General features: G+C 42.1%; 2 protein-coding genes across 2 annotated transcripts; both read left to right on the top strand.

Annotated features, from left to right (window-relative positions):
* Positions 1 to 3,032: 3,032 nt before the first annotated feature.
* rab40c (RAB40c, member RAS oncogene family) lies at positions 3,033 to 17,759 on the top strand. The gene is made up of 7 exons (XM_068725669.1): positions 3,033 to 3,363; positions 4,020 to 4,377; positions 9,536 to 9,596; positions 11,536 to 11,596; positions 11,802 to 11,879; positions 13,426 to 13,648; positions 14,290 to 17,759. Exons 2-7 carry the CDS (start codon positions 4,224 to 4,226, stop codon positions 14,562 to 14,564), a joined length of 852 nt encoding a protein of 283 aa, XP_068581770.1. The 5' UTR covers positions 3,033 to 3,363; positions 4,020 to 4,223; the 3' UTR covers positions 14,565 to 17,759.
* A 595-nt stretch (positions 17,760 to 18,354) lies between these two features.
* LOC137884057 (zinc finger protein 491-like) lies at positions 18,355 to 21,381 on the top strand. Its single transcript, XM_068725716.1, has 2 exons — positions 18,355 to 18,625; positions 19,888 to 21,381. The coding sequence occupies exons 1-2, from the start codon at positions 18,451 to 18,453 to the stop codon at positions 21,363 to 21,365; spliced, it is 1,653 nt and encodes a 550-aa protein (XP_068581817.1). The 5' UTR covers positions 18,355 to 18,450; the 3' UTR covers positions 21,366 to 21,381.
* Positions 21,382 to 22,244: the final 863 nt, after the last annotated feature.

Raw genomic sequence — 22,244 nt, 5'->3', positions numbered from 1 at the left:
GGAGAGAGGGAGGGGGGGGGAGAAAGAGAGAGAGAGAGAGAGAGAGAGGGGGGGGGGGGGTAGAGGGGGGGTGGGGAGGGGGGGGGAGAGAGAGAGGGGGGGGGGGGAGAGAGAGAGAGAGGGGGGGGTGGGGAGGGGGGGGGAGAGAGAGAGAGACACAGAGAGAGGGAGAGAGAGAGGGAGGGAGAGAGAAAGAGAGAGAGAGAGAGGGAGAGGGGGGGAGAGAGGCGGGGGGGGAGAGACACAGAGGGAGGGAGGGGGGGGGGGGGGGGGGGGGAGGACGAAGGAAAGGGAAGTGACTGAATAAATAATGAGATGGAGGGAAACATGTTCATGTTCATGTTAGAGGAGGAACTGAAGCTCACCGGTCAGATCTCTTTGTATCTGATCAAGAAGAAGAAGAATGAGTTCATGTTTTAAAACATCAAACATGGAATGAACCTAAAAACCAGCAAGTAGTCACGTCCTGCTGCTGTCACAGCTGTGGTCATAACATCACTCTGACTATGTGATGAAAATCCTTTATTTTCTACTTATTGTGTTTCTGTTGTTTGGGTCAGAAATGAAATGAAATGTGAGATGAAAGTAATTCACTTTTATTCACAAGGAAGTATCGAGTGATGTGTGTTTAACGTTATCAGATCAGACTAAATAAAGATTAATAAATGACCGTGTCTGTGGAGACATAACTCACAGATCGACAAGAAAACTTTAATCTCAGAGAAGTTCAGCACTGAGTGCAAAATATAATATGAATTATATTTATTTATGTTCATAGACGAACATGAAAGAAGCGCTCAGAGGCCGTTCTCACCGTGAGAAACGTTTATTATCTCTTATTATTTTCTTGATCATTTGAGAGTTTTTTTCCTCATAAATTTTCCTCTTTAATCTCAGAAAATATTCAAATATATTTCTAGTAAATTTTCCACTTTAACCTTTCAAATTCTACGTTTATTTTCTCTGAATATTATCCACATTCCTCATCTCCGTAATTATTACTTTTTGTTAATCTACAATGACTCCACCATTGAACATCGGAGCTTCTAGAAGGATCATTATTATTATTATTATTATTATTATTATTATTGTATTAAAGGGAGACTAACTTTTACTGAACTGCTCTGTGAACACAACTATGGGATGATTCTAAAACTTAAATTACAAATTGGACAATTATTGTTCAAAAATGTATATTATTCATAGGTTGTTTTTTAGAAAAATGTGCTGAATTTCACTTAGAAATCAGGTATTTATGTATTTACTGCACTGACGATGTAGATAGTTTTTTAGATTTTATATTATTAAATTATTAGCAAGAGTCAAATGATACAAACTGGACAAACAGATTTCTGTTTTATTATTTCTTTATATAATATTTTGTGTTTTACTATCAAATTTAAATGATTAGTGTTTTTTATCTAAAGTTCATTTGTTGCCATTCTTCTCCCAAACAGAAGGAGATGAACAGTGATGTCATCCTGTTCCTAAAACTAACTGACTCAGCATTTGTGTTTTTAATTTTTATGTGCCAATTAATGTCATTTTTGTTTAGATGTTGTCCTTTAAGTCTTAATAACGATCGACCTGAAGCAGCTCCAACGTCTGTCTGACTCAAACGCCACGATACCGAACGGTATTCACACTTTTCATAGTCTTTGTGCTAAGCTAGGCTGAGCTAGGCTAAGCTAGGCTAAACACCTCTCGGCCTGTCAGAGATGAAAGTGATATTTGAATCTGATTTCTCAAAACTTCACTCCTTTAAACTGTTAAATGTGCATTGTTCTTTCTGTTGATCTTTTGTTTCATCGTCCCACTGTTGATCCAGACTAAATGTTTCATCGTCCTTTAATAAAAATCTAATCTACTGGTGTCTTCTTCTGTTCAAATGAGGCTCATGTGTTTATAAACTGATAATAAAATAATTTTAATAATAATCATGACGGTCTTACATGATCTGATCTGTAATGTTAATCAGAGCCGCTCCATTATTAATTCATTCTAAACAGAATTTTAAACAGAATGTGCTGAGATTTAACGGGATTAATTTGACAGCAGTGAACCATAAATTAATAAATGTACTTTTTTTTCATAATATCCTGGAAAGCAATTAAGATGGGAAACACTTGGCTGCCCTTTAACCAATCTGACGCTTTTCAGAATAAAAGCACTTAGGTAACTATAATTTGCATAACTTGTGTATGGATTTTGTTTAACTCAAAGGACCACTAGCCAGGTATTATGGAGAAGATGTATGTATACATTTATTTTGAAACACAAACATTTTAATTTAAAGTTTTAATTTGTGATAAATGTGATTTTAAATTTATCGCAAATAAGGACAAATATGAAATAGAATCAAATAAGACAAATTACAATATACATATGAATATTATAAACAACAAATGACAATAAAAACATATGTATAGGTATAAACAGGTAGAATTGCAGGGTAAATATAACCGTCAGCTCTTTCAGATCAGTTCATGTGTTTTATTTACTGTAAGAAGGTCCAAAATACACCAAAATCATGTTTTTAATTTGTCTGAAGGACCTCTAAGAAAAGAGGGGAATGGTATATATTAGAAAGGCTATATTACTGGATTATAATAAGTGATGCTTTAATGTTTACCTCACATCCTATGTGTGTATGAAGCTGATCCAAAATCAGCTGAAGGCTCTCTAAGAATGTCTGAATGTACTTTGAGGGGAAAAAAAGACCATTCAGAGCTTTAATTGAATCACGTTATTTCCATTGTTCTGTGCGCATTCAGTGATGAATGAATCATCTTTGTTTCTCCCTCACCATCTGCGTGTTGTTGACAGCAAGACTGTGATGGACGTTTTCGCTCAGCCAATGTATTTCTCCCCAGTCACCCTACCCAATCACAGGGGTAGGAAGGCGGGGCTTGGAGTGAGAGAGAGAGAGAGAGAGAGAGAGAGAGAGAGAGAGAGAGAGAGAGAGAGAGAGAGAGAGAGAGCGAGAGAGAGAGAGAGAGAGAGAGAGAGAGAGAGAGAGAGAGAGACGGCGCACTGTGTCTCTCAGCTCGATCTGTCAGCTTCAGTGTCGTTACGCGTGTTGTCCGGAGGAGTCACAGCTGTGATTATGATTCAATACGATGGAGAACAAAAATGGACAAATCACGGACTGAGATTCCCGAGTCCTCGTACGGAGATCTGGACTGGACCTAAAAGTACCGCAGGCTTCTGAATCCCTCTGCAGGATATCGGTGTGTTTTTCTGGATAAGAACGCAGTGAAGTTACGGGAATCTTTGTCATCCGGACTAGAGAAAGACAACAAGGGGGCCTGAAAAATTTGCACAGACGTCGGTTGAAGTTGAGCTACATGCTGCGCTAGCCAGGTTAGCATTTAGCTAAGTTAGCATTTAGCTTGCTGTCTTTGTTTATCTAGTGGGAAGTAGAGTTATAAAGGGCAACTTGTATATGTGTCGCGTGACGCATAACCAGCGACGGTGTCTCTTAATATTGCCTGTTGTCTGATGCCCGCTTTGACAACGTTAGCACCAGTGCTAATAGCTAAGCTAGTTAGCTAGCTAGCTCTCTTGCAGGGCTAGCTTGTTGTTCTCCTTGCTAACTTTAGCCAGAGAGCTTTCTCTTAAATGAGAACAAATAGACAGCTTCAGTAGTGTGTTTGCTTAATAAAAAACATATCTCAGTACAGATATCTGGTCGTAAACATTGCAAAGTGGCTTATAATAATTCCAAATACTAGACAATAAGCATGTTTTTCCTCCCTACATAGAGTCATCCTGTCCGGATACAGCTCCAGTTACACTCTGATTGTGCTTCTACTTTCAGATTATATGCTAATATATTCAGTTTGTATGGCTCCAGAAGGGAATTCAGTGTCAGATTGTGTTTAAACCTAGTTATACGCTGCCAGTCATCCTTTTTAAAGACCGCACCGGTTGTTTACATTAGTTAAAGTTCCCCTCCCTGACCAAACTATTGTTTCTCTTACCGTTACTTTGAGCAATAAGGATGTTTTGCCTTTCAGAACCACATTTTTGGCACCCAGCTTGTTTTTCAACTCGGACATCCCTGTGAGCTCTTATTAGTGTGAACACTGCACACAACCTGGAGGACTTTTAAAGCTGGTGGACACACACACGTTCAGCAAATTCATGGGCTAAAAAACAGCTGTGTTTTTTTGGTTGAAGTGAGTAGAACACCACAGAAGGGGGTCACCCCTTACACTCAGATGGGAGAGACGATGGGCAGCCAGGGCAGCCCAGTGAAGAGCTACGACTACCTGCTCAAGTTCCTCCTGGTCGGAGACAGCGACGTGGGCAAAGGAGAGATCCTGGACAGCCTCCAGGACGGATCGGCCGAGTCTCCGTACGCGTACAGTAGTGGTGAGTCACCGGTTTGTCCTCCTGTGATGATCAGATCCTTGTGTGTTATGTCATGCTGGCTCGTGAGAAAAGTCTTGAACACTCTAGCTGTGCTTTTTTTTTTTGTGCTGCGTGGACAGTGGAGAACACACAATGAGCTCTCTGATGCTCATAACACAGCATAACACAGAGCATTGACATGGTGGTGAGTCAGACGGTCAGCACTGTATGTGCATTGTAGCCGAATTTCACATGTTAAACCATCATTTGCACTACTAATAAGCAGACAATAGAGTTTAAACGAACACATGAAACACAGAATAACATCCTCTCCAGTTTAAAGGTGGTTCCTCCTTTTTTTCCCGTAACAGCTTCCAACTATAAAACCAATAAAGGAAGCAATGTCTTCTGGGACATGTAGGTGTATTTGAGTTGACTGGAGGCTGCTTAGCCATAGCTAACCTATAAGGAATCTTCTGTAGGTTTGATTTGAACATCACTGAGGCTAATGGATGCAGGTTATAGTTCCTCTGTCGGCTGTATTTGTTACAACGCGCTTGTTGTGAGCGGGCAAAGCTGGTGAAGCTGTGCCCAGTCAGATGATCCCTCGCTGGGTGCAGGAGCTCAGATCACAGCCGCCTGCTGCTGCAGGAAGCTGGTGGTCCGTGGCTGACACACACACACACACACACACACACACACACACACACACACACACACACACACACACACACACACACACACACACAGAGAAGAGCAGATAGGGGAGGATAAAGTCTTAAAGGACCAGCCCAATGTTTCCCCCTTTTTTAATTTCTTCCAATAATTTACAGCTTTAGTTGCATTTCTCCAAAGGAAAGGAATGAATAATACATGTGAAAATACCACCAACAAAAAGCCTCGTTTGTGGGAGTAAATCCATTTGGGTGCGTCCCCCAAATTCACCCGACACATGGAAAACACTTCAACATAAACATCCTGTTGTTGACGATGTAGTGTGAATCACCCTGCAATGAAAGCTGCACTACAAGGCCAGCGAGAAGAGCAACCGTGATGCTCACTGTGATGGATCACCTCGACTCAGGACTCAACTGTCAAATATCTGCACATTGACTTTAACAGTGTACTTGTATGAGATGAACTATATGAAGGCTGGGAAAACTGCCTCAAAGCGCTAAAACGCTAAAGTATGCAAAACCTGTGAAGCGCATTCGTTAAGATATTTGCCCTCACCAGAGATCCGTGATTCCCTCAGTCAGAAGATTTCCATTTGTTCCCCTCAGGGCGACACCAACTGTTCATGAAATATACACGAGTCAGCAGAACGAGCCCTTATCTAATGAATGAGCGGGTGAAGCTTCCTGTTGCCGTTTGGCAGCAGGGTGAAGGCCTTCCTGGACTGGTCGTGTGTGTGTTCATGTGTCACTATTATAAATAGGTAGTAACAGTCTGGATCAGCGTGGCGGTGGAAGTATTGCTCTTTTCTGGTAGATTGTTGCTGGTTTTAATTGCAGAGCTTCATCTTCTGTAGTGTGACGTCTTCCTCGGTAAACACAATTATCTATTTATACAGCTTTGGTTGGATGGGTGTCGTGATATTGTTGCACACTTTGATCTCAAAGGGTTGAAATGTGAATTTAGATGTGAAGAGATTTGATGAGTCGATCAGCAAGTATTTTGATAATTAAAAGGTTTAAAATGCCAAACATTCTCTGGTAGCAACATGTCAAATATGAGGATTTACTATTCTAAAAACATTAATAACTAAACATAGCTTTGGGTTTTTGGACTGTTGTTTGTATAGAGGAGGGTATTTAAAGACGTTACATTGACTGTGATGAATTATTTACACTGTTTCTTCATATTTAGACGCAAAATGACAATCAATAATGAAAGGACGCAATTGTCAGATGAATGAACCAAATTCTGACTGTATTAATCAGAAATAGATTTGAAACGTATCTGTGTGAGTGTGGTTCGTTCCCCTGAAGTCAAAGTGTGAGGAGAGGAAGATGTCCTAATTGATGCTCGTGAGATCAGAAGGCTTCATTAAATATGGAGGGCCGAGCAGAACGCTCTTCAGAAGAGAGAGAGAGAGAGAGAGAGAGAGAGAGAGAGAGAGTTAATATTTTAGGAGGAGGGAATCAGGACAGAGGGACAGATTGTGATTGGTTGGCTTTGTCCTCAGGCTGTGATTGGCTGCCTGATGGATGTGGTCGGTAACATGTCCTCTCAGTGATTGTGTGTGTTATTGATCAGTCATGTAGTTACTACTGCTTATCAGAACAGTGAGAAACGCTTCATCCAGAGTTCATGTTGAAGACGATGATGTCAGGTTGTTTTTGTCTCTGTCTCTCTATCTCTGTCTCTCGTTGTCTCTCTCTCTCTGTGTCTCTTTGTCTCTTTGTGTCTCTCTCTGTGTCTCTGTGTCTGTCTCTCTCTCTGTCTCTCTCTGTCTCTTTGTGTCTCTCTCTCTGTCTCTCTCTCTGTGTCTCTGTGTCTGTCTCTCTCTCTGTCTCTCCCTGTCTGTCTGTCTCTGTCTCTCTCTGTCTCTCTCTGTCTCTCTCTCTCTGTGTCTCTGTCTCTCTGTCTCATTTCTGATGTTGCCCACAAAGGCCTAAGACATCTAGAGATATTAAAGGGAGAGCTCTCTCAGTCATGACCGTATAATATAACGTCTCATTATATTAATCAACCCTAACTGATGCTTTGGGAGGGGGGGGGGGCAGTGGAATAGATCTCCAGATTAATTTTTCACGCTGCGATGAGGTTTTGAATTCCACATCCTGTTAGTTAACCACGGCAGGCTTGGACGAGTGCAGTCGATTGAAGCAGGTTGAAGAGACGGCTGTCGGTGCAGCTGGAGGACTCTTGAATCTGTTTTTCATTCAGCGCACGCTAACAATGGGATATTCCCCAGAGGTGGTGCAGCCACGGCGGCCCATTGTTTATACAGTTATCGCTGGATGCAGGCCAGCTCCGAGGTAGACCCCCCCCCTGTGAGAGGGCTTTGTAGAGTGGATATAAGGAAGGTGGAACCTGGTTTAATCCCCTGAAGGATGCACAGACACTGGCTGCTCCGGACCGCCACAGAGCTCAGCTGTGAACTCATTCTCTGTTCTTCTTCTGCAGCCTCTACATGTCTCTCACTCCTGCAGAATGTCCTTCCTGTTCACTGGTTTTATGTAAATGTTACAATTCATTCACCGGATTAACCAAACGCAGACGCACACCTGTTTTACATTTCATAGGAACTCTATTGAGGGACTACTAATGGGGAACATAATGCTTTACATAGCGTCGATCCAGCACCTCTGTGACACACAGCCTGAACAAAAGCTGAGCGTTATAAGCCTCGCTCAGCTCTGAGTGCATCCGAAGAACAACAACAAAGTAAGCCGAGTCCCAGAATAGAAGCAGCGGTATTCAGCCAAGACGTCAGAGACATCAGAGGAGCTATTGATTATCTGGGATGTCTAAGTGAGGCCCTGGCAGCGGGAGGAGAGAGGAAGCACTTGGTACGAAGTCCCGCACTCTCTCCGATTCAATTAGGTTACGCCGAGCTCAGCACTTTAGCTCGGCAGCAGCTTTGTGCTGCCTGGAAAATTGGAAGATATTGCTAATTTCGTTAGCCAGCAAGCTGCTACCTGCCGGAGGCTGAAGTAGTCATGTGAGAGGGTCGGGGAACGTTGGAAGGCTTTCTGGGATGTGGATGTCTGTTGTTATACCGAGGGTCTTAATGTTTAATGGTGAAGCTGAGGGTTTCCTGTTCAAAGTGCTTTGTATTCAAACATGCATGATGGTTCATTGAGTGCGGGCTGGTAGGTCAAAGCTAGGAGTGGAATAATGCATCATCAGCATACAGCATGATGTTCATTTAGTACATTATGGTCAATTTAGAGTCAGACAGACCGTAAAGCAGGGGATGCTTTAGGGGGCGGGGCTACACGCTGATTGACAGGTCTCTACCAGAGACGTATACGGCGTCTCTACGTCACCCCTCAGTCCAAATATGGTCACTTCCCTTTTATCGGTTGGGTAAAAAACAACATGGCGACGTCCACAAACCAAAGGGTGACGTGACAATGACCACGTCCACTTCTTACATCCAGTCCGTGGGGACAATGCCGGGTCCTGAGAGAAGTTTGGACGAGAGGAAGCAAACCTGTAAATATCATCACCGACATGTTGAGTGAGAAGATGAACCTCTGATAGGAGATGTAAACCACTGATTATCAAGTAGTTCACCGGTTTAGGCCTCGGGTGGTACCGCGCTCTGTGAGAACCACACGAGGAACATGTGGAGACAGGGAGCAGCAGGGCGACAGGTGAAGCCGTCAGACGGGTTTGTCAGATCTGTTGGCGGCCCTGAGGCTGAGCGCTGCCGCCTCCGTCCTGTTGGTTCAACAGTAAAACGTGTTTTTACCGTTTATTCTAGTCTTGTTGTTGATGTTACTTCTTACTTCTACTCGTGTGGCTCTGTGAGGCAGCTGGTTCATCTCCTGAGCCCAACAACTATTGGATGGATTTACATTAAACGTGGTTCAGGCCTCCTGACTTTGGTTCTTTTTAACGTGGCGTCTGAATGAGCCTCACGGCGCCACCATGAGGCTCACCGTTGTGGTTGTGGATGAATCGTTATGAAACGTGGTTCAGGGTGAACAGCGGTGACTTTGGTGATCCGCAGACTTTTCATCTGGCGCCACCATCAGGTCAACATGTGTCCAACACTTTGGCTTCACAACTCAAGACATTCCCATCAGCCTCAGCTGCTGTCGTCATGAGCATGTTAGCATGCTTATGTTAGCGTTTAGCTCAAAGCACCACTGAGTTATTGGACAGCGGCAAAACGGCTCATGTTGTTTTTATAATAAGTGTTTCATATTTCAGCTTTAAAATTAAAATACAATATAATAAAGTAATATATAGAAAAAATCAATGTAGATAAAAGGCATTTATTCATCTTATTTTGACTTTTACTGACAGGAAAACGAGTCTAAAACAAAAGATATTGTTTTCAGAACAAGCTGAAATATCTCTTCTGTCATATTTTCTGGGAGCTAATCACAGTTCCCTGCAGTGTATTGTGGGTAAAGATGTACACTTTTATTCAGTTTAAGTGTCATTCAGCTCATCTGTGACCGCGGCGTTTTAACCCCCCCCCCCCCTCTCTGTCCAGGTATTGACTATAAAACCACCACCATCCTTCTGGACGGGAGGAGAGTGAAGCTGGAGCTCTGGTAAACACACACACACACACACACACACACACACACACACACACACACACACTAGAGCACTGCTCCTGCTCCAGACCTTCATGGACCTTAAGTATCGTCATCTTGTGGTGTCGAACCATTGAGAGGCTTTTGGTTTCGTGCATCTTGAATATCTCAGTTTGATGAAAGCAGCCATCTGAATATTTTACTATAAACATCATAGAGCTTCAATGAAGAGCTGGAACGACATGACACAGAATATCTATCTCCATCTATCTCATACTGGCAGAAAGAAGCAGAATACTGTCTGTCAATGGAGTCACAGTTACATCATGCACGTTTTAGAAGAGGAGTAGGAAGGTTTATATAAGGATTCGATACTGTTCTCTTACATTATATAATATCTAAAGCGTTGCATATTGGCTGACGGTAGAACAAAAGGCGCTGCGAGGTGCATGTGTGGCGCTGAGGACGTGGTTGGTGGTAGTCCTCCTCCTCTGCATGTTGTCCCAGGTCTCACACACCTTCCTGCATCAGTTGTTCATGCAACCAACGCAGCAGATGTGTGTAGTCGTCAGCTCAGACTCGCTGCAGTGTCGAGGCGAGGCCTGTTCCGTGGAAGTAGGCCAAGGAATCCAGCTCCTCAGGGGAGAAGCAACGCCTCGTCCTCCCTGTGGACGCAACCGCTTCAAAGGGCAGAATCTACTTCTTCTCTTTGCTGCCTCAGTCTTTCCTCTCCGGTCTCACTGTCTGAACGTCGTCTCACTGTCTCACCGTCGTCTCACTGTCGTCTCACTGTCTGAACGTCGTCTCTTCATTTCTGTCTCTCAAAATCCTGCAGAAAGTTAAAGGAGAAGTTTTGTTCTTATTGTCCACAACGTCCACATGCAGCCGAGCCAAACTAGAGACGAATGCACCTCTTATGTCCATTAAAACACCATCGACACACACACACACACACACACACACACACACACACACACACACACACACACACACACACACACACACACACACTAATGCATGTTAACGTTGGGCCAATAGAAACTCTTGATATGATCTTAATCTTGAGGTTGGAGCTCCTGAAGGTCTGCTGAGTGTTGATGTCTGCAGTTCTTCACACTGACTGCTGTTCAGTGTTACAGCTGTCCAGTTGAGTCCACATGGAACCTGAAACCTGGTTCAAAATCACCGGCTATCATTAGGATTTAATGGATTACTAATACTCCCATCAATACTCTTATCAATACTGTTATTGGTTCTGTTTTATTATTTTGTCAGAAAAAGACAATTAATGAAGAAAATAATCTCTTTATTATTGTTGTATGTAAACAAATATAGATCACCAAGAACAGTTTCTACATGTGGAGATGCCAAACAAAGCTGAGAGTATCTGTGCGATGAACTAACCATATTCATATAGTCATTCAGATGAGTGATGGACGCAGTAAAAGTACATTTATTTGCTGTTACGTTAAGAAACTCAAAGATTATTCTGGCAAAACCTTTTTTTCCCGCCCGCAACAACTTTAATCACATTCCTCTCGGGGCTTTATTTTTATCTTTATTTTTATCTTTATTTTTATCTATTTTTATTTTTTTTAATTTATTTTTATTTTGCACAATTTGAACATTAAAATAAAAATACACAAACATAACAGAGATAAATAATATCTCAGTGCAGGAAGAGGCAAAAAGCCAAGCCTGTGATTATTTGAAGCCTCCACCTATATAATGTTAAAATATGACAATATTACAGAGAACATAAAATTAATGTGCATAAAGATATGACTTAGTTTTTACAAGATATGAAATATGACAACAATATCAATACATTACAAGCAACAAAAGAAAGTAAGTGTGTGTGTGTGTGTGTGTGTGTGTGTGTGTGTGTGTGTGTGTGTGTGTGTATTCGTGTGTATTCTGAGTTATCTATATTCATATTTCTGTCTCTCTTCAGGGACACCTCAGGACAGGGCCGGTTCTGCACCATCTTCCGCTCGTATTCCCGCGGTGCTCAGGTGAGAACCGAACCACTTCCGTAGATTAAGTAGATCTCTACGCTGCATGAAGTAAACCTGCCTGACTTCACCTGAATACGGTTTTATAAAAGTCCGCAGCATCGCATACGGCAAGATGCTGTTTTTCACTGCTTTGATACTCTGAGGCCTGTTGTTGTTGATGATGTTGTTGTTGTTGTCGTTGTTGTTGTCGTCGTCTCTGCAGGGAATCCTGCTGGTGTATGACATCACCAACCGGTGGTCGTTCGATGGCATCGACCGGTGGATCAGAGAGATTGATGAGGTGAGACATGAAGGCTTCTGTCACAGTCGGGACGCTTGATTTTAGTGTGTGTGTGTGTGTGTGTGTGTGTGTGTGTGTGTGTGTGTGTGTGTGTGTGTGTGTGTGTGTGTGTGTGTGTGTGTGTGTGTGTGTGTGTGTGTGTGTCTTTCTTTCCTGCTCCTCCAGACGTGTTGTGGTTGTCGGACACTTTTTTAAGGACAGAACTAAAATAGAGCTGAAGAGTTTAGTTTTAATTCTATTACTCCTTCTGTAGTACTAGTAGTACTATTACTCCTTCTGTAGTACTAGTAGTACTATTACCTCTAGTTCTAACTCTTCTATTACTGCTGCTGTTGAATAATAATAATAATGTTTCTCATTTTATTCAGAGGCCTTTGAGTTTTTCTTAGACGTTTTATTTTGTATTTATATTGCTGCCGACATTAGTTCTAACGTGTTGTGATCACATGACGTCACACAACGTTCAGATGACAACACTGTTTACAGTCAGTTCGTTCTTAAAGGTCTCAAAATCTGCATTTGAGTAAATATGTAGGAGCTAAATCAAATAGTTTAGATGATCGTCTTTGTTTCTTAATAACACATTTAATACTTGTTTCTTTACAGATCTAGTATGAAGGTAATGAAGTAGTTTATGAATATGAGATATGAGTTTATAGATGATTAAAATCCCTCAAACATAATAAAATACATGAAACAAATCTTTAAAAATGTGTAAAACAAAACCACACAAGCTAAAATCTTCCACCCGGACTATAAATGTGTGAAAACCTACAGTACGTCTCCATCATCATCATCAGAAGCTCTGAGCATGAAAAGGCAGCACAGAGGAAACAGTGAAGAGGCTGATGAGAGGCGACGGTGAGGAGGACGAGGTCGGCCATCTTGTTTCCTTCAGTTTGCGTTAGAGAGACGAGAGACGCGTTGAATTAATCAGCAGCTCCCTCAGGTCCTGTCCGTTTAGTCTGAGGTGTTCAGGAACATTTCCTGTGTTGTGACTGAACGCCGTGACGCTGCAGCGACGACCTCGTGGAGACGAACCAATCGGAGGACTCCACTGATGACTCACAGTTCAGCCTTCAGAATGTCTGATGATGCTTTCACCGGTGGTTTGACAGCTAACAATACATAGATATGGGAGACAAATATGTGAAAAATATACTAAAAGTTATTCGAAAAAAAGGTTAAAAAATAGTGAAAGATGTGAAAAATAATATGTAAAATATTTGACTATTGTAAGTTAAAAAAATGTGGAATTTTTTTTTATAAATGTTTGAAAAATATTTGAAAAATATTCTAAATATGTGGGGGGGGGGATTAAAGTAATGTCTGAAAAAATAGTATGTACAATACATAAAATATATAAACATTTTGTAACATTTTAAAAAATATGAGAAATATCTGAAAAATAACTTTGTGAAAATGAAAAGACATCTTCTTCCGTCTCCATCTTTGTCTTCTTCCGTTGAGTTTTAAAAAGAGGCTAAATGCTAACCGCTACCAACGGAGATTAATTCTCCTTTTCTGATTTCTTTTTATTTCCCAGCATGCTCCTGGCGTTCCTCGGATCCTGGTCGGCAACCGTCTACATCTGGCCTTCAAGCGCCAGGTTCCCACGGAGCAGGCGAGAGCGTACGCCGAGAAGAACGGCATGACCTTCTTCGAGGTGAGCCCGCTGTGCAACTTCAACGTCATCGAGTCCTTCACGGAGCTGTCGCGCATCGTCCTCATGAGGCACGGCATGGAGAAGTTCTGGAAGCCCAACCGAGGTGAGCCGGGTCAGAGAGACCAACGAATCGACACACAAACACAAGAACTAAAGGAACGTCCTGTTGCCTCCTACATGTTAAACTCACCTCTCTGCTCTCACGTCTCTTTTACACACAAACACCGTTTGTATTCTACACTTATTTCCTGTTTTGCTGATTCTTTCACATTAAAAGCCTCCCAATAAAGTGAAGACTGTTAATGTGACAGATCTGCTGAAAGTGTTGACGACAATCAAGAAAAAAGATGAGAACGATGCAGTGAATGAAAACTGTTATTCATGTGAAAAATACACATTAAAATTATTAGTAAAAATGTGGAAAAAAATTGTTTAAAATGTCTGACAAACGTGAAAAATGTCCAAAATATATTTGAAAAATGTCCAAAATATATTTGGAAAATGTCCAAAATATATTTGAAAAATATCCAAAATATATCTTTCAAATATATTTGAAAAATGTCCAAAATATATTTGAAAAATATCCAAAATATATTTGAAAAATATCCAAAATATATTTGAAAATATATTTGAAAAACGGACCTCTCTCATGATGACAATAAGAGAGGTCTTCGTAGGTGAGCGGTGGATTTATTTCCCAGAGATCAGAGACCATGACGATCCTAACTGAGCTCCTCTCTGCAGTGTTCAGCCTCCAGGACCTCTGCTGCAGAGCCATCGTGTCCTGCACGCCGGTCCACCTCATCGACAAGCTGCCGCTGCCCGTCGCCATCAAGTCCCACCTCAAGTCCTTCTCCATGGCCAACGGCATGAACGCCGTCATGATGCACGGACGCTCCTACTCGCTGGCCAACCCGGCCGGCGGCTCCAAGGGGAACAGCCTGAAGCGCTCCAAGTCCATCCGTCCGCCGCAGAGCCCGCCGCAGAACTGCACCCGCAACAACTGTAAGATCTCCTAATTCACAGGAGGTTCCTCCGCCGGAGACCGGGGGAACGGGACGGAGTTAGCTGGAGGAGAACATCCCCCGAACCTGAAGCGCTGAAGAGCAGGAATGACGGCTGGAGGGATGGACGAGCGCTACCTCTCACCTTCGTGTTGAAGAGCATGACGGTCTTTCTTCTCTCCGAGAGAACGAGAGACGGCTGGAGTTCAACTACATGTACAGAAACCACCGACTCAGCGTTTTAGTTCCTCTACGGGACGCCTCATCGTGTCCTCCAGACTCATCCTTCACTCTCCTTCCTTCCTTCCCTCCGTCTGTCTGGTTTTATTCCCCTTCTTTACCTCTTCACTTGTTTTTAACGACCGATAAGCTATCGAGGGAGCGCTCCGTCAGTATCGATCGTCGCCATCTTTGGGAAGTTTAGATGTTTTAACACTGGCTGGAGGGAAATCTTGGCGACAAGATGAGTGATGGTTGTAGTTTTTAGGTGGGGGTCTTGATCCTGGACCAGGTCTCAGGTCTTGAGGTCCAGACCTGCTGCTGTGCCTCAATGTTCTCGTAGACGTGTCAAAAGAAGCCAGTTCACCTGCAGCAAACACACAAATAAACACCGTAAATATGTTCCATTTCTATTACTATTCTGTGCTTTCTGACGAGGGATTCGCTGATGCTTGTTGCCATGGATACCACTATTTAAGGTCTCTCCGTCTTCCGGTGAAATCTAATGTTTAACTTGATGACACCTGAAGAACAACAGAGATCTAGTTTCTTCATATTTGTCAACAAAGCCCGTTAGAAGCCGAAGATGTTTTCTTTTTTTTCTTTTTTTTCTTTCTGGCACAAGAGCTTCTGGGAGTTGTAGTCCGGAGAGCCGACAGAGCGGAGGAAGTTTACCCAGGGTGCTCCTGTTCCCTCGTCTCTCTCTCTCTCTCCTCACCCGTTTCTGTTATTGTGACACTCTTCACATTCAGTGTTTGAAGCATACATTATTATTATTATTATTATTATTATTATAATATATGATATTATGAATATGATAGTGAATATTTTGCAGGTTTTGGGCTGTTGATAAGACCAAATACAACATTGAATTGGGAGATGGATCAATATTAAAAGGCCTAAATACCTTCAATATTTACTCAATTCATTTCAAACCAGCAGGAGGAACTAGTGCGTCTGTTGGGGACTATTTTCAGCGGCGGATTAATACTTATTTGGTGTGTTTTTCTAAGAGAGAAAGGAAAGAGATGAATTATTATTACGTTATTGTTGTGTCTAATTTGGACACTTTTATTTTGGGGATTTGTTGACAATAATAAAAATAGAGAGCGCCGCCATCTTTGTTTGAAGTAATGAGCGCCGTTTCGATCACTGAAAGAGAATCAGAACTCACCGAGCCGCTGCTTTTTAACAGAACCACCCCGACTGGATCTCTTCCTCCTTCTTCCTCTCCTCCTCCTTCTTTCGCTCCTCCTTCTTCTTCTTCTTCCTCTTCTTCCTCCTCTTCTTCCTCCTCTTCTTCCTCTCCTTCTTTTTCTTCTTCTCCTTCTCCTTCTCTTCCTCCTTCTTCTTCTTCTCCCTCTTCTTCTCCTCCCTCTTCTTCTTCTTCTCCTCCTCCTCCTCCTCCTCCTCCTCCTCTGATCTCCGCCCCCGCGCGCTGTCCCATGATTCATAGCTGCTGAATAATAGATGCTCTTCATCGGTCTCTTTCATCCTCCGCTCTCTGTGGTTTGTTTCTTCATCTTCAGCACTCGTCTTCCTCGTCGTCTCTCTGCTTTCTTTATAGAACAGAATTATCTGCTGCTTGTTTTTATTTTTAAATTTGAGCCGCCTCAGCACATTTTCTCTGGTGACCTCCTGAATCAGACGTTTAGACCTCCTGACTCTCACATGTCCACTGATGCAGAGTCACATTCTGATAAATACAGAGGGGGGGGGGGGGGGATAATATTAAAAATATTTATTTATTAAAATGAATCCGATTCCTTCAAAACACAATTTTTTTTTCTTGTTAAATTTGTAAATTTAATTTAAAAAAAAAAAAACTTTTTCTCATAAATCGGATTTTTTTTGATAATTTTCAAATATCTGACAAAATATTCTCAGAATATTTAATTTGTTTGTGGTAAATGTGACTTCATTATTTTAGAGATATTCAAGTTTTTTCCTTGTAAATTTGTGAATTTTTTATTTTCTTTGAAATTCACAACTTGAATCTCAGAATATTTGAGAGTTTTTGCAATTGTGACTTCAGAGAATATTCAAGTTTTTTTTCTCATAAATGTACCACTTAAATCTCAGAGAATATTGTGAATATTACCCCCCCCCCCCCCCGCTCTGTAACGTCTTTAGGTCTTTACGGACTGTTTAGTAGATGCGTTAATGTGCAGAAACACTTTTTATAGTTTAAAGTTGTTAAAATGAAATGTTTTTAAAGGGTCACTTTTTGAGACATTTACATAAACAATCACGCACATTTCTTTGACTCCTTGTTTGGTTTTGATGTGTCAAATCCGTTGAATTTCGGTTCATGTTCTCCTCTGAGGGTTTATGTGAGAAACAATCGTCACGTTTCGTTTGTTTCCTCCGTGTTTTTAAAAAGAAGGAATTTGACTCCAGCTTGTTGCCAAGATGAACAGGAAGAGGCTTTTATTGTGTTGATCTTGATGCCCCTCGTCAGGGTTAATGAGCTGTGTCGTGTTGTCGTCCTGTTGTTCGTCCTCTTTGTGTGGTGAGATAACAACACAAAGCTTTCCCTCCATGTTTCTCTTCTTCGTCTCCTTTTTGTTTGTTCAGGACTTCTTCTGTGTATCTGGACTCTTTCCAACATTCTGTTGAGTTTCCATTTTGGGTTTTTTTTAAGGTGGAAACGTGTGAGAGGTTCAGGGACGTCCTCTGATGTTGTGGAAGAAGTATTTGTATAAAGAAGCGACTGTTGTGATAATTATGACACAAAAAAAACACAAAAAAAACACAAAAAACAACACTTGTAAAACACTATTCTGGTTTTTGGCTTGTGTGTGTGTGTGTGTGTGTGTGTGTGTGTGTGTGTGTGTGTGTGTGTGTGTGTGTGTGTGTGTGTGTGTGTGTGTGTGTGTGTGTGTCAAACACAAAGCTGAACATGTTTCTTTTTTTTAAATTATTGATTGTACAGTTTCAAGCGTATGAAGAGATGAGACTTTTTTCACAATAAAACTATTGAATGTTGAAGTTGAGATGTCATTATTCCTGTTTTGATGTTTCTTTTGGGGAGGCTGCCCTCTGCTGGTCTGGTCTCAGACGTCATGACACATAAGAGTGTTAACGACTGAGAGCAGACATCAGGTAAGCTTCTTATTTATTATCACACGTCTCCTTTACTATTCAAATTCATTTTTTATTATAACATTTTAAATTTGAAAAAAGCAACAAATAACTTTTACAAATACACCAGAATAAGAGATAAGAATCAATATATAAACAAACAAATAAAAATACATAAACATACATTTGACCTCACCAAATATAATTTGATGTGAATTGTCTCTGAATTTTTCCCTAAAACTTAAAAAAATAATTAAACTTAATACTTAAAAAAGCTTAAAAAAATAGATAACCTTAAAAAAATAAAGTGATATATAAAAACATTTTAAAATGAACTCTTATTTCTTAAATTAGTTATTCTTAAATACTCTTTAATATTAATCATGTTTTATTCGAAAAGAGAACAAAAACGTTCTTAAAATAAAGCTTTTATTTTGACAAGAATAACCTCTAACCGGAAGTGTTTCGTGCCAGCTGCTGAACACGCTCTACCTTGACGACAGTCAAAACGTTACGCGTCGAGCTGCTTGTTTTCACAACAAACCCACCGAGGCTCGGTCCGGTCCGGCCTCTGAAGCGCAGCCGGGGCTCCGTCATCATGTCCGGCGTCCAGCTGCTCAGAGTGCTCGTGAACGAGCGGCTGTCTGCGGCCGCAGAGGAGATCTTCGAGGCGGTTAAAAAGACCATCGCGAGCTACGAGGAGGAGGTCCTCCGGCAGCGCCGAGTCCTGCAGACGATATTACAACCTGACATAAAGATAAACAAACTCTCAGGTCTGTGAGTTATTAGCGTGCATTCATTATGTCAGGTTCGCTACCAGGCCCTCCCGGTGTCAGGTGATACCTGCAGAATGGAAAGAACGTCAAAGGCGCCAAACTGCGTTGAAAAATCGAAAAATTCAACTTTTGCTCGTTTTTCTGCAAATGTTTGCACATGATAGGCGATGATGAAAGATATGTGGTTGATTGAGCAGGTCTACTTTTACATTCGGCATACAAGTAAAACACCAAGCAGCTCTAGACTTAGACAGAAATACACTTCTATGGTTTCTAACCCGAGCATGAAGTGATGAGTGGTGATTAAAGCCCAATGATTAGGAGAAAACTATTTATTATGACTTCATGTTTGCTGGTGAATTAGATATATTATATTAGATGTTACCTCAAATAAATGTGACATTTCGTTGCTAGATGATGTTGCTCATGTTTCATAAATCGTTGTAATATATTTGTGAGCACAGATACTTTATGTCCAAAGCTTTTATTTCGAGTTGTTTCAAAAAGTTGTTTTATCTTAATTTAGAGACAAGATTTCATGTTTAATGTTGGAAAGATCACAAACAACTGAAGTAGCTTCTGTTATTTGACATTATAATATCTGATGTCAAACCCCTTTGTTTATGTATTTGTAGTTTAGTCTGGAGTTAATAAAATATATAGTATTTGGTTGGATTGTGATCAAAATGATTAATAAATTAATTCTGGTTTATGCCGCTGTATTGTGTTTTCATTCTTTCTGGTGTTGGAGGTCGAAGCTGAAACAACTCCGATTGTTGATCGACAGAAAATTGATCAGAAACTATTTTGATTTTAACTTTACAAGAGAATATGCAAATATTTTGAGGATTTGCTGCTTTTCTTTGTCTTGTGTTACAAACTGAATGTTTGGGTTCTGGTCTGTTGCTCAGACAAACTGTGATCCATTTAAGGAGCATTCAGCACTTTATTTGTTACGTAAACAAGTAATATGAGTAGTGACACATAATGTGATGTGCTCCAAAAGTAGTGCTTCACCAACGTGAAAAAAATTAAAAAAATAAGTAAATATATGTCTCAAGTTTAAGGCAATAAAATCAGAATTCAAAGAAGAGCCTCTAGGTTTTAGGAAACTGTAATGATGACTAATAGAAAAAGTAAGAGGGCGATGTAAACATATTTAAGATAAGCGTTAGCTTTGGGTGAAGATCAACAGCTGTATCTAGATCTAAAATGATATTCTCTTAAATTAAAGTTTCTTCCTCTGTTCTTTCTTCCAGTAGACCAACCACAGCTGGCTCTCTCCGTCTGGGACGAGGACTTCCTCTCCGACCGGCAGCAGCAGGACCACTGTGATCAGGACTGGAGCTCCGGTCCGGATCAGGACGACCAGGAACCTCCACAAATGGAGAAGAGTCGGGAGGAGGAGGAGGGGCTCCAGGAGGAGGAGCTCCAGGAGGAGGAGAACGACACCATCAGGTTCATCTTCACTCCTCCATACGTGAAGAACGAGCTGGACCAGCCTCCGTCCGGTTGTCAGAGCTCTAAAGGAGAAGGAGATCCTCTGCCGAGCACTTCAGCTGAGCAGGACCAGACGAAGGTGGAGGACGATGACGGAGCGTCCTACAGCTGCTCTGCAGCCGACAGCGGCGAGGAGTGGGGGGGCAGCGTGGGGTCGCAGAGCGACGACAGCGACCGCGGCTGGACGAAGAGGAAGGAGCCTCGTTTACCGACGGCTCAAAAACTGCACCCGACTAAAAAAGCGAAATCGCAAATCCGCTGTAAAGTCTGCGGGAAGGCCTTTCACGCCAGCGTCTCTCTGGTGAACCACATGGAGGCTCACCCGAAGGACGTCTGCGGCGTGTGCGGGGAACGCTTGGAGACCGAGGAGGGCTTCCGGGTTCACCTGCAGACGCACGTGAAAGCTGAGGTCTGCGGCGTTTGCGGTAAATGTTTCGGGGCCTCGAGCTCTTTGGAGACGCACATGAGAGTCCACACGGGGGAGAAGCCGTTCAACTGCAGCCAATGTGGGAAATCCTTCAACTGTCGCCACAACATGATGCGACACATCCGGATACACACGGGGGAGAAGCCGTATCCTTGCACCGTCTGCGGCAAATGCTTCAACGACTACTCCACCATGAAACGCCACCTGCTGCTCCACGCGCACACGAGGAACCGTGACCCGAACAACACGTCTGCAAACGAAAACGTCAACGACGCGGAGGAGAAGACGACGACGTCGTCACCAAAAAAGCATCAGACTCGGACCATATGTGAAGTGTGCGGGAAAATGTTTCACTCCATGGTGTCTCTGGTGAACCACGCCAAGAGTCACGCCACGGACCTCTGCGGCGTGTGCGGGACGCATTTTGACTCCGAGGAAAAGTTAAAGCTTCACCTGAAAACTCACAAGAACGGGAAGGTCTGCGAAGTGTGTGGAAAGTGTTTCGACAGTCAGGGGAACCTGGAGATGCACATGAGGATCCACACGGGGGAGAAGCCGTTTCTCTGCAGCGAGTGCGGCAAATGCTTCAACTGCCGACACAACATGATGCGACACATCAGGACCCACACGGGAGAGAAACCCTACCTGTGCAACACATGCGGCCGCTGCTTCAGCGACCGCTCCACGCTGAAGCAGCATAGCAGCACGCACACCGGAGAGAAACCACACCGCTGCGAGATCTGCGGTAAAGGCTTCCACCGAAAGACATACGTGAGGCTTCACATGAAGAGCCACGCGACTGAGAAGTGACTGTTCTGTAAATATGGTGGCGTGTAAATAAAAGCTTTCAAATGTGCCGATATCACCTTTTTTAACCTTTCTTACTGCAAATTCTTCATGTCCGTTGGCTGTGACCTAATAGACCCTTTCACAGCCAACTATATCAAAAATATGCGTAGACATGGTGGCAACAGACGAGTTAGCAAACTTTAAACATTGAATTAAAAGTGTCAGAATGTCTCGTTGCTGCTTGCTCAGATGAGTATGTGTTTAAAATTTATGAAAAGGGGCAAAACAACCTCAAAGTGACACAAAACAACTACAAAGAGACACAAAGTAACTACAAGGAGACACACAACTACAAAGAGACACAAAACTACCACATAAAGAAACAGCCCTACACAGAGACACAACACAACTACAAAGAGACACAAAGTAACTACAAGGAGACACAAAGCAACTTCAAAGAGACACAAAACAACTACAAAGAGACAAAACTACCACATGAAGAAACAACCCCACACAGAGACACAACACAACTACAAAGAGACACAAAGTAACTACAAGGAGACACAAAGCAACTTAAAAAAAACAACTACAAAGACACAGAACTACCACATAAAGAAACAACCCCACACAGAGACACAACACAACTATAAAGAGACACAAAGTAACTACAAGGAGACACAAAACAACTACAAAGAGACACAAAGCAACTGTATAGAGATCCAAAGCAACTATAAAGAGATGCAAAGCAAATACATAGATACCCGAGGCAACTACAAGGATACACAAAGCAACAAAATAGAGACACAAAACAACTACAAAGAGACAAACTGACCAAAAAAAGACACAAAACTGCAGAGAGATATATAACGACTACAAAGAGACATAAGACAACAACAAAAA

This window comes from Cebidichthys violaceus, unplaced genomic scaffold, assembly GCF_023349555.1.
Source record: "Cebidichthys violaceus isolate CVI_PGR_0920_01 unplaced genomic scaffold, fCebVio1.0.p SCAF_36, whole genome shotgun sequence".
In the NCBI taxonomy this organism is placed as follows: Eukaryota; Metazoa; Chordata; class Actinopteri; order Perciformes; family Stichaeidae; genus Cebidichthys; species Cebidichthys violaceus.
The sequence above is the reverse complement of the archived record's forward strand: the minus strand, read 5'-3'. Positions and strand labels throughout refer to the sequence as shown.

Excerpts from the sequence above, each read along its gene's own strand:
- rab40c (XM_068725669.1), top strand. The coding sequence starts at position 4,224 with ATGGGAGAGACGATGGGCAGCCAGGGCAGCCCAGTGAAGAGCTACGAC. Across the intron at positions 4,378-9,535 it reads TCCGTACGCGTACAGTAGTG|GTATTGACTATAAAACCACC; the intron begins GTGAGTCACCGG and ends CTCTCTGTCCAG. Across the intron at positions 13,649-14,289 it reads GTTCTGGAAGCCCAACCGAG|TGTTCAGCCTCCAGGACCTC; the intron begins GTGAGCCGGGTC and ends TCCTCTCTGCAG.
- LOC137884057 (XM_068725716.1), top strand. The coding sequence starts at position 18,451 with ATGTCCGGCGTCCAGCTGCTCAGAGTGCTCGTGAACGAGCGGCTGTCT. Across the intron at positions 18,626-19,887 it reads AAAGATAAACAAACTCTCAG|TAGACCAACCACAGCTGGCT; the intron begins GTCTGTGAGTTA and ends TCTTTCTTCCAG.